Source organism: Rhinopithecus bieti, unplaced genomic scaffold (assembly GCF_001698545.2).
Source record: "Rhinopithecus bieti isolate Rb0 unplaced genomic scaffold, ASM169854v2 scaffold_25396, whole genome shotgun sequence".
Taxonomy (NCBI): Eukaryota; Metazoa; Chordata; class Mammalia; order Primates; family Cercopithecidae; genus Rhinopithecus; species Rhinopithecus bieti.
This window is the reverse complement of record NW_016812016.1, coordinates 563,731-575,864: the sequence shown is the minus strand read 5'-3', so window position 1 is coordinate 575,864 and position 12,134 is coordinate 563,731. Positions and strand designations below refer to the sequence as shown.

At 47.4% G+C, this 12,134-nt stretch overlaps 1 protein-coding gene across 6 annotated transcripts in view; it reads left to right on the top strand.

Annotated features, from left to right (window-relative positions):
* BANF2 (BANF family member 2) overlaps positions 1 to 7,652 on the top strand; it is a 37,723-nt gene extending 30,071 nt beyond the window's left edge. For all 6 annotated transcript variants that reach the window (XM_017895496.1, XM_017895497.1, XM_017895494.1 and 3 more), the window contains one exon: positions 7,449 to 7,652. In XM_017895496.1, the coding sequence (XP_017750985.1) occupies positions 7,449 to 7,595 (147 nt within the window). In that variant the 3' untranslated portion in view covers positions 7,596 to 7,652. The remainder of the gene's footprint in view (positions 1 to 7,448) is intronic.
* Positions 7,653 to 12,134: the final 4,482 nt, after the last annotated feature.

The window sequence follows — 12,134 nt, the reverse complement described above, 5'->3', positions numbered from 1 at the left end:
TAGCCCGAAAAAGGAACGTAAAATAGCTCATCCGTAATTATTTTATTGATTACATGTTGAAATGATAATATTTTGGAAATATGAGAGAAAATATTTTATTGGAATGAATTTCACCTGTTTCCTTCCCCTTTTTTACTGTGGTTACTAGGAAAATCAAAATCACGTATGTGGCTAACTCACTTATTTCTGCTGGACAACACTGCTCTAGATGTAAGAGCGAAAGAGCTGTAAGGGAGAAAGGAACTATGGAAACAGAAAATTAATGGTGCACATGGCAATGAGGCTTGCTGTGCCTGGCTCTAGCTCTGTCTTGTATTCTCTGTCCCCCCACCCCATCCCTGACCCCTATACTACAGCCAGACTGTCTGCGAACCACTCTCCTGCTAACCTGGAGCCTCTCTTGAAACAGGTTTTGATCCCCTTCAAGACCCTACTCACAGCCCACCTCCCCTGGGAAGCCTTCTTTCTGCCACCCCACCCAACAGGGTCCTTTTTCTGAGCAGTTTGGGTTTTTGGTGGGAGCCCCTTGTTGTGACATCTGACAAAAGGTCTACTCTAGCTGGGCATGGTGACTCACACCTGTAATCCCAGCACTTTGGGAGGCCAAGTCAGTCAGATCACTTGAGGTTAGGAGTTCGAAACCAGCCCAGCCAACGTGGTGAAACCCCGTTTCTACTAAAACTACAGAAATTAACTGGGTGTGATGGCGCATGCCTGTAGTCCCAGCTACTTGGGAAGCTGAGGTGGGAGGATCACTTGAACCCAGGACACAGAGGTTGCAGTGACCTGAGATTGCACCACTGCACTCCAGTCTGGGTGACAGAGGGAGACTCCATCTTAAAATAAAATAAAATAAAATAAAAAAATAAAGGTCGACTCTAGTTTTTCTGCACATGCCCCAAGAGTCCACAAAATGTTAGAGGCACAACTTGCCTCTGCTTTTCTCCCTAAGTTCCTCGGAGGCAGAGGATGGGTCTGTGTTCTTTGTACTTCTCTTCTCCCTGTGAAAACCCCACTTAGGGGTAGGTGAACTTCCAGACATCCCCTGAATGCAGAACTGTGGGACAGGGCTCTGTGCTTGAGTTCTCCCACAGTGCAGAAGTAAGTTTAGCATCGCAGAGAATCTGGTTTGGTTCAATGCTCTTTGCAGACGCTATAAAGCCATATCCTTGAGCCTAAATCTTCCTCCTAAGAGCTGCCTAGAGGATGAGACTGGAGGAAATAGAAGCAACATTTGGCATTTGCTTCATGTCAAGCACCTCTAAGTGCATTACGTATATTTATCTCATTTAATTGTAAAAAACAATCCTACAAAGTATACTATTTCATTTCCATTTTCCTGATTAGAAAGTGGAGGCACGGCCGGGCGCGGTGGCTCAAGCCTGTAATCCCAGCACTTTGGGAGGCCGAGACGGGTGGATCACGAGGTCAGGAAATCGAGACCATCCTGGCTAACACGGTGAAACCCTGTCTCTACTAAAAAAATACAAAAAATTAGCCGGGCTAGGTGGCGGGCGCCTGTAGTCCCAGCTACTCGGGAGGCTGAGGCAGGAGAATGGCGTGAACCCGGGAGGCGGAGCTTGCAGTGAGCTGAGATCCGGCCACAGCACTCCAGCCTGGGTGACAGGGCGAGACTCCGTCTCAAAAAAAAAAAAAAAAAAAAAAAAAAAGTAGAGGCACATAGAGACCACATGTGGATTGCTCAAGATCACATGGGGTGAAAGAGATGAAATTTGAATCTGGGCGGATAGGCTGCAGGGTCTGGACACTAAGCCATTGTGCCGTCTGCCCCTGAAACTGAAACTGAGGAAGGTGTTTCTCACCTGACTGCTCTTACCTCCTTACCGGCGAGGCACTGCTCTCTCTCGCCCTCACCTCCTTGCCTGCGAGGCTCTGCTCTCCCTCGCCTTCTCCTCTTTACCTGCCAGGCTCTGCTCTCCCTCGCCCTCACCTTGCCTGCGAGGCTCTGCTCTCCCTCGCCCTCACCTTGCCTGCGAGGCTCTGCTCTCCCTCGCCCTCACCTCCTTGCCTGCGAGGCTCTGCTCTCTCTCGCCCTCACCTCCTTGCCTGCGAGGCTCTGCTCTCCCTCGCCTTCTCCTCTTTACCAGCGAGGCTCTGCTCTCCCTCGCCCTCACCTCCTTGCCTGCGAGGCTCTGCTCTCTCTCGCCTTCACCTCGTTACCTGCGAGACTCTGCTCTCCCTCGCCCTCACCTCCTTACTGGCGTAGCTTGCTCTGCTCTCTCTCTCGCCCTCACCTCCTTATCCGCGAGGCTCTAGTCTCCCTCCCCCTCACCTCCTTACCTGAGAGGCTCGCTCTGCTCTCTCTCGCCCTCACCTCCTTACAGGCGGGGCTCTGCTCTCTCTCGCATGTCTGCCTGCAGCCAACCGTAGCCCCAACTCTAGACTCTCCATGCTCGGGGACTTCCCATCTCCTCCCTCCGTTGCTTCGTGGCCATTGGTGGACAGGAGCGAGACTGAGTTCAGGACCAGAAGGCCCCAGCGTGGCCAGGCCCTGCCTGCATCATGTCCCCGAGGCTCCACCTCCTTTCTGTCCACTCTACTGGGTGAGCGGTGATGCGCTGTGCTCCACTGAGTGGTGTCTGAGCCCCACAAGGGGCCAGTCACGTAAGTTTGGGGTTTTTCTGCCTAGGGTTGCCAGATCAAATACAAGGTGTGCAGTCAAATTTAAATTTCAGATAAACAAATAATTTTCTTAGTGTAAAATTAAAAGACAGGGAGGAGGAAGAAGGGGTAAACATTCCCTGAAGTGAGGGTTCACACTAAAGACACAGAGTTTAAGCCGGGCGGGGTAGCTCATGCCTGTAATCCCAGCACTTTGGGAGGATCACTTGAGGTTAGGAGTTCAAGACCAGCCTGGCCAACATGGTGAAATCCCATCTCTACAGAAAATACAAAAATTAGCCAGGCATGGTGGCGCACGCCTGTAATCCCAGCTACTTGGGAGACTGAGGCAGGAGAATCACTTGAACCTGGAAGGTGGAGGTTGCAGTGAGCTGTGATCGTGCCACTGCACTCCAGCCTGGGCAATAGAGTGAGACTCCATCTCAAAAAAGAAGGAGGAGGAGGAGGAGGAGGAGGAGGAGAAAAAAACAAGAGTTTAAACCTGAAATGACATGAAGACCTAGGCGACTGGCGAGAGAGAATCAGAGAAAGTTGTGTCACTGCACCATGGAGTCTTGTGGTGATTGAAGTTCGTTCAGCACAGGTGCTCAGGACCTGCGGACTTGGGCAGAGGGCATTGTAAGCAGCTAGAAAACAAGAGAGGGCCGAGACAGTTTATCTCTGTTTGACAAGGCCCGGCATTATGGTAAGGACTGAGCATTTTAATGAGTGTGGATCTCAGCCAGCTATTTAATTTTTAGGGCCCACTGTAAAATGAAAATGTGAGACCTGTAGTTCAAATTTATTAGGAGGTGTGGTGGCACGTGCTTGTAGTCCCAGCTACTTGGGAGGCTGAGGTGGGAGGATCATTTAAGCCCAGGAATTTATGGTTGCAAAGAGCTACTGCACGCTACTGAACTCTAGCCTGGGTGATGGAATGAGATCCCGCCTCTTAGGAAAAAAAAAAAAAAAGTAGGCCGGGCGCGGTGGCTCATGCCTGTAATCCCAGCACTTTCGGAGGCCGAGGCAGTCGGATCACGAGGTCAGGGGATCGAGACCATCATGGCTAACATGGTGAAACCCCCGTCTCTACTAAAAATACTAGAAATTAACCAAGCATGGTGGCACACACCTGTAGTCCCAGCTACTTGGGAGGCTGAGGCAGGAGAGTCGCTTGAACCTGGGAGGCAGAGGTTGCAGTGAGCCAAGATCATGCCACTGCACTCCAGCCTGGGTGACAGAGGGAGACTCCATTTAAAAAAAAAAAAAAAGAAAGAAAGAAAAGTATTTAATTAAAAAAAAAAGAAATTTAGTAAAAATTTCAAGATTCCAAGAGCCAAGTGTTAAACCAGCTGGGGGGACTCTTAGCACCAGGCGCTGTGTGAAAACATGGCTCAGATGCACGGGAACCCAACCCTGGCATAGGCTCAAACTGCTGCTGTTTAGCAAGGAGTGGGCACTGCAAACTGGAGGGTGATTCCTCCCCTGCTTGGGGGCCGGCCCCTGGAGGAACCTCACTGTTTGCACTTGGAGTTGAGGGGCATCCTGCCCTTGAGCCCCCATCCTTTATTTTGTTTTTTTCGAGACAGAGTCTCACTCTGCTGCCCAGGCTGGAGTGCAGTGACACAATCTCGGCTCACTGCAACCTCCGCCTCCTGGGTTCTCCTGCCCCAGCCTCCCAAGTAGCTGGGATTACAGGCGCCTGCCGCCATACCAGGCTAATTTTTGTATTTTTAGTAGAGACAGGGTTTCACTATGTTGGCCAGGCTGGTCTTGAACTCCTGACCTCAGGTGATCTGCCCGCTCAGCCTCCCACAGTGCTGGGATGACAGGCGTGAGCCCCTGCGCCTAACTGAGCCCCTCATCTTACTGCTGCAGGAAGGAACGTACTTCCCTGGCTTGGCCATGGCCACGGCCACTGTACAGGGTGGTAGGACAGGGACATCTGCTCAGGGTTTCTGTGTTTCTATGTCACCCCTCCCACCCCAGTAACTGAATTCTGGGGAGCTCTGGCCCACAGAGGGAAAGGGGCAGCATCTTTTCTCCTTGATTAGGGGGCTTTCTGGAGCTGGGGGAGAAACCAAGCAGGCATCTGGCAGGGCCATGATGGGAGCCCACGACTCCAGCTTCCCTGGGGAGCAGGGTGAAGTGCTCAGGGATGAAGGGAGAAGGGAAGTCAACTTTTCCTCCTGGACTATGCCACAGGGAGACAGGAGGGAAAACTGAGGAGGGAGTGTCAGGTTGCCACTTGGCTCCAAAGGCTGCAAGATGGGGCCCTTCTTCCTGTAGCATTCCTGGAAGGTTTGCCCAGGGTCCACATATTCCCAGGCATCCTGGCTGCTGAGCCTGTGGGTACGTGGAGGCTCTCACTAACAGGCCAGCTGATGCCGGCAGTGCTACTTCTAAAATGGGCAGGGGATGCATTCGCCTCCAGGCCAGACTGCAGGCAGCTGGGACATGCAAGAATAGTGCAGAAGAAAACAGGAGACTTGTGCCTCCACCTGGGGAATGAGACGGGTGAGTGCATATGAGGATCAGGTGGATTAAAACATGTCAGGTGTCTAGCAGCATGTGGCCGACAGAAGTGCTAAAAAGTGCTACTTAGCATTAATCATTATTATTAAGTATTATCATGAACGTTTCTCTTTATGGAGAAAGCTTTGTGTAAACCACTTACTATTAATTATTGTTAATTGTTATCAATGTTCTCTCTCCTTGGACACAGCTCTGTGTCTCTTGTTTCTGTTACCTTCCCCTTGGCATCTCCCACACCTACATCTACTGGCTCAATTAACACTTAATAAATGTTATTTTTCAAAAACATTAATTTAAATACATCTCAGTAAAATGAACCATTCAAAATGGGAGGATGCTGATAAAGTAAAATGAGATCATGCCAAGCAACTAAATTGCTTTTTTAAAAAAGATTAAAGTAGCAGTTCAAAATCACCACAAAAACCTGGCTTTTTTCTCTTGTCAACAACTGGACCATGACTAAAAATAAAACCCCCCAAATTCAATGCTTGGGTATATTTTATGACTGGGATTCAGCTTTTATTTAATTTCTCTTCTTAAAAAATATGCTGTTTTTGGTTAAGATGAGCATAACTTAGTTTTACATAACTAAAAGTAAACAGACACCAGTGGGTTTTCCTGGAAAGGGCCCAGAACTCAGGCATGGGTGGACGCTGGTTCTTGTTGGTTCCAGGCTGGAGAGCCCCCAAAACCAGCCCTGAGAGATGGGTGTTTAATGTGACCTGAGATCTCCAGCCTCCACCATTTAGTGACTTGGCTCGTTTCTGGCTACATGGCCTTGGGAATTCCCTTCCTCCATGTGGTCCTCGTGCCTTGTCAATAACGGTGTAATAAAACTATAAAAAATGAATTAGAAGCCTTGGGGGCAAGTATTAATAGCTAGAAAGCTTGAGAATGCCATAGAAATATAAATCACGGTGCATTGAGTGTGTATCTTCCATGTATTTTTCATCCATAGAGACTCAGGAAGGGGAAGGTGACCAAGGTTTAGCATGTTTCAAACCTTCTATGCTCCTCCTACAGGGCTACAGCGCCCAGTATGAGAGAGGAATTTACATTTTTTGAATGCCTTCCCATTTAATTCACTTAATTTAATTTGCAGAGCACACCATGTGCCTTAGGAAGGTGCAGAAACTGAGATCCAGGTTCTGTGGGTTCTTACTTCAGGTTACATGAGTTGCCTGAGATCACACAGGTGGTTTGCAAAAACAAATTGATGCTAAGATGCCATTCATCTGTCAGCCCCATGTGCAGTGGTTCTCAGCCCAGGGAGATTTTGCCCCCAAGGGGACGTTTGGCAATGTTTGGAGATGGTTATGATTGTCACTGCTTGGGTGGGGGAGGGAGGGTGTCACTGACATGGGTAGAGATCAGGGGTGCTGCTGAACATCCTGCAATGCACAGGACAGCCCCCCATAACATTTCAAGCATTGTCCAAAATACGAATAGTGCCGAGGCTTAGAAACCCTGTGCTATGGGCACAGTGGCTCACGCCTGTAATCCCAGCACTTTGGGAGGCCAAGGCAAGTGGATCACCCGAGGTCAGGAGTTCGAGACCAGCCTGGCCAACATAGCAAAACCCTGTCTCTACTAAAAATATGAAAATTAGCTGGGCATGGTGGCGGGCACCTGTAATCCCAGCTACTTGGGAGGCTGAGGCAGGAGAATCACTTGAAACTGGAAGGTGGAGGTTGCAGTGAGCTGAGATGGCGCCATTGCATTCCAGCCTGGTGACAGAGCAAGACTCTGTGTTAAAAAAGAAAACAAAAGAAAAGAGAAGAAACCCCGTGCTAAACAATTGCAGAAGTAGTGGGGCGGGAACGTCTCTTACTCGGTCTGGGCTGTGTATGTGTTTCTAAGAGAAATGCTTCACTGGAGGTCTGAGTGTGCTAGGCCCCGGTTACTCAAACTGTTGTCCCTGGATCAGCAGCAGCCTGGAGCATGTTAGAAATGCAGGCCTCTCCCTGGACTTAGACTTCCAGAACCTGCATTTTAACAAGCTCCCACATGATTCATGTGCTTGTTCAAGTTCGAGGAGGGCAGGGTCTGATTCATTCCAGGCTGAACGGCCCGCAAACCAGCCCTGAGAGATGGGCATTTAACTTGTCCTTAGCTCTCACCGGGGCTAAGACCCATGTCAGGGCTTCAGGGACTGACAGGCTCCCTTGAATCTGCCCTGCTCCCCCTCCTTTGATTGTCACGTGAGCCCTGGTGGTTGGGGAGGAAGAGCGCATCTGAACCGGGTTATGATAACCTTTCCCACTTTCCTCTCTGCCTCATCCCCTCCCCAGGCCTACATCCTGCTGGGACAATTCCTTCTGATGCACAAGAATGAAGCCGAGTTTCAGAGGTGGCTCATCTGCTGTTGTGGTGCCACTGAATGTGAGGCCCAGCAGAGTTCTAATTGCCTCAAGGAGTGGTGCGCCTGCTTCCTGTAGACACAAACCTCATCGCTGCCCCCCACCCCCTGGGGAAAATGACATCCTCTCCACCTATGCCCAGGCTCTGAGTCCTCATTTGTGTTTTTAATTGTAATGATACACTCCCATTATAAACAGTGGTTCAAGAACAGAAAACAGGACAAATGCAAGAGAAATGACTCCCAAACCCACCACCCAGAAACCGTAGTCACACCCCTTAGATGAATATCGTGTCAAATATCTTTCAGCAAAAAATTTGTATGAAAAAATGGATAATTTTATTTAAAAACAGGAATTGAATTTTAAGTCAGTGTATTAGTGACCTATTGCTGCATAACAAATAATCCCAACATGTAGCAGCTTCTCAAAACAAACAATGATGCTATCTCACAGGGTTTCTGAGGGTCAGGAACCTGAGAGTTGTCAGGAACCTGCCAGCTGGTTCTGTCTCAGGGTCTCTCATGAGGTTACTCACTGTTGGCCCAGCAGCAGTCTGAAGGCTGGACCAGGGCTGGAGGACCCACCTCCAAGATGACTGCCTCACATGGCTGCTGGCAAGACACCTTGGTTCCTCACCACGTGGGCCTTCCCATCGGGCTGCTCGTGGCATGGCATCTGGCTTCCCCCAAAGCTGGTAACTCAAGAGAGAGTGAGAGAGCAAGCAGGAAGCCACGATGCCTTTTATGACCTTGTCTCTGACACATGCAGTATCACGTCTGCCTTATTCTATTTGTTAGAAGCAAGTCACTAAGTCCTCAAGGGAGGATAATGAAACATTCTTCAAATAATATGCATGCACATTTTAAAAATCACAGTTTCTTGAGGCCTCATTTACATATAGTAAAACTTACCCTTTTCAGGTGTGCATTCTATAAATTTTGACAAATTCACCACCATAATCAAGATGTAAGACACTGTCATTACCCCAGGAAGTTCCCTCGTGCCTCTCTGTAGTCATCGCTTCTCCCTTCCCAGCCCCTGGCAACCATGAATCTGTTTTCCATCCTTACAGCTTAGATTTTTCCAGGAAGTCATATAAATGGAATCATATAATATGTAACCTTTTCAGGTGGGCTTCTTTCACTTAGCATAATTCAGCTGAGATTAGTCTATTATACAGGCTTTTTAAACTCAAAAAAAGTTTTATTAGATGCTATTGGTGCCCGGCCCACATCCTTTTGGTATTTGTGTTCTGGTAGAGTCCAGTGACTTCCCCTAGCAAACACCTGAATGTCTTCTGCCTGAGGGTCTCTCTGTCTAAAAAAGTGGGATCAGCCCACACATAGGGCAGAGAGAAAGTGGCAAGCAGTTAATGCCCAGTAGAGCCCACAGTGATGGGTGAACAATGAAGGATAAATGTCTTAGCTTACCCTGCAGACAGGACAAACTCTGAGACAGTCTGTTTGAGCTCCCTAGTGGTATTGAGCCCTAGTTTCCCACAGTGGTCACCTGCTCTTGAACAGCTCATACTTCTTTCCTTCCTTGTCTTCTTTCCCCACTCCACTACCAGTGTTCCCTGGGATCATCCCCCTACTTCTACTCCCTAGAAAATACTCAAATTTTAGATTCAGGTTCTGCTTCTGGGAGAACCCAACCTAAGATAAAAGTGTTGGAATTTAGTTTTATTTTAATGAGAGAAAAAATTGAAACTGAAAGAGTTGCTGAAATTTGATGGATTTTTTTTTCATCTCTGAATGTAGTCATTAATTATTCAATTTCTTTTGAATTTCAGAATAATATTGAGGAAAACAGAGGTTAATATCATTAGGTTTATTTTAAACTCTGATTTTCAGTGAAAGATTGTGTGATGGCTAATACTGAGTGTCAACTTGATTGGACTGAAGGGTGCGAAGTATTGATCCTGTGTGTGTCTGTGAGGGCCTTGCCAAAGGAAATGAACATTGAGTCAGTGGGCTGGGAAAGGCAGACCCACCTTTAATTTGAGTAGACACCATCTAATCAGCTGCCAGTGAGGCTAGAATATAAAGCAGGCAGAAAAACGTGTAAAGACTAGACTGGCCTAGCCTCCCAGCCTACATCTTTCTCCCATGCTAGCTTCGTGCCCTCGAACATCGGATTCCAAGTTCTTCAGTTTTGGGACTCAGACTGGCTCTCCTTGCTTCTCAGCTTGCAGACAGTCTATTGTGGGACCTTGTGATGATGTGAGTTAATAAACTCCCCTTTCTGTCCCTCTAGAGAACGCTGACTAATACAGATGGTATGAATTCCTGCTATAAAGGTAAAAAGAAATTGATATTCATGATTCTTCTCTACTTTCTTCTCACTTTTATTGGCTTTATTATTAACTTTTAATTTGTCAAGGTTTATAGCATTTACATTCTTCCCACAATTGTTTAGTCTTAGTTGTATATCTAAGAGCTTATCACCAACCTTTGTTAGTATTATTTTAAAGATCATATCTTTGTCATTCCTGAATTATTTATTTGGAAAATGTCTTCATTGGTTGACTTGCATCAGTGTATCTATCTGTCAGAATAGGCCAGGTTCTGCTTCTGTAACAAACATCCCCCACATCTCAGTGATTTATCCAACACAGATTGACTTCTCTCTCACACTATGTGTCTAGCACATGTCATCAGGGAGCTCTGTCTCTTGTAGTCACTCTGAGGCTTTGGTTAATGGAGATACCCTCTCAACACACACTTCCATGATTACCACGGTGGTGGTAAGGAGCCATGCTGAATGATACACTGTCTGTAAAAGCCTCTGTCTCAAAGTAATACATTCTATTTGCACTCACATTTCATTGACCAAAGGAAATCATACGGCCACACCTAACTCCAAAGGGGCAAGGTCCCTTCTGAATGCAGGAGAAGGGGGAACATTTAGTGGCAGCACTAATCAAGATCACTGTCATCAATTAAGTTTATAACTTTTTTGCTTGCTAATGTTTTCTTGAAAAAACAGAAACCAACTAAAGGTTATTATTTTTCTCCTGAAAGCCTTGCAGGTATTATGTTTAAGGTGATGAATATTTCCTAAATTTATAAAGTGACTGGAATATTTCTACTGGAGTCTGTTAGCTCTTTCTAGCTCTGCTTTTCTTGCTCTCTCCAAGGAGAAACCAAAGAATCAAGAATTCCAGGAAAGCCAGTGTGGCCCAGAGATTTAAATAGCTTCATATTCTGAGAGCTCTGGGTCTCAACAGCCAGAAGCTTTCCTTTCCTACTTCTTGCATGGCCCACCCTTGGACTAATTCTTCACTGAAATAGCCATGGTATTTAGAGGTCACTAATTTTCTAAGACATGAACTGGATGGCTCCAGGGAAAGGAAAGAGAGAGGTACCTTCATCTCTCAGTCTATTTCCACATGCCTCCAACATTGCTGAAATTCATCCTTCTAGCCGAGTTGATGTCCAGAATCATGTAGGAGGACCAGGGAGCTGAGAAACCTGGAAGAGATGGGGCCCCCAAGACTGAAAAGCCTTTATAAGATGGACCCTATCACAGATATTGAAGACAAGAGTAGCTGTTCCCTATTTAGTGTAAACATCTTCCCAAAGGCACTAGGAACTTTTCCCATCAGTCTTTCATTCCCTGTGTTCATTTTTGTCATCCTTGTAGATAAAATTATTGGTCTAAATTCTTCCCTTCTCCCTGCATTCCCCATGTTTGTCATGTGACTTTGCAGTTCCTCCCACTAGAGGCAGAGTGTAACTCCCAGCTCCTTGACTTAGACTTGGCCATATGACTTGCTTTGGACAATGGTATGTGGCCAAAGTGAAAGTGTGCCAGTTCTGAGCCCCATCACTCATTTCTACTTGCTCTCTTGTGCCTCCAAGAGGAGAGCTACTCCCTTGTATAACTGCTGCCCCTTCAGCCTGGGCTTCAGAATGAAACCAGGTGAAGCTGACCGGAGCCAACCTGCTGCCGGGACCCAAGGCCAGCCAGCCCTGCAGCTTGATGCAAAGTCACCCAACTGAGCCCAGCCTACATCAGCCAACCCTCAGCCAACTCATAGGTTTGCGAAGGAGAACAAAGGATTGCTATTTAAAGCCAGTGGTGTTTGGGACAGTTGGTTATGCAGCAATAGCTAACTGGTACATTCTTTATAGTCTAAAATGTCCTTACCCTGCCAAATTGTGCCACATTGAAGGCCAACCCAACCTTTAGATGGAGAAGTAGCCTAGGGTGGGGTGAAAAACTTTGCTTCTGGAGCCAGCCAGGCATGGGTGTGAATTCCAGTTCTACCAATCCCTACCTTATCCTGGGTGAGCTACTTCAACCTTGCTGAGCCTCTGTCTCTTCATCTGTAAAACGGGTCAAGAAGGTAACAACCCTGCCTTGCAAGGTGGATCAACAAAAATGCACATGTAGACCGGGCATAGTGGCTCACGCCTGTAATCCCAGCACTTTAGGAGGCTGAGGTAGGTGAATCACTTGAGGCCAGGAGTTCAAGACCAGCCTGGCCAATATAGCGAAACCCTATCTTTACTAAAAATACAAAAATTAGCTGAGCATGGTGGCACATGCCTGTAATCCCAGTTACTGGGGAGGCTGAGGCAGAAGAATCACTTGAACCCGGAAGGCGGACAT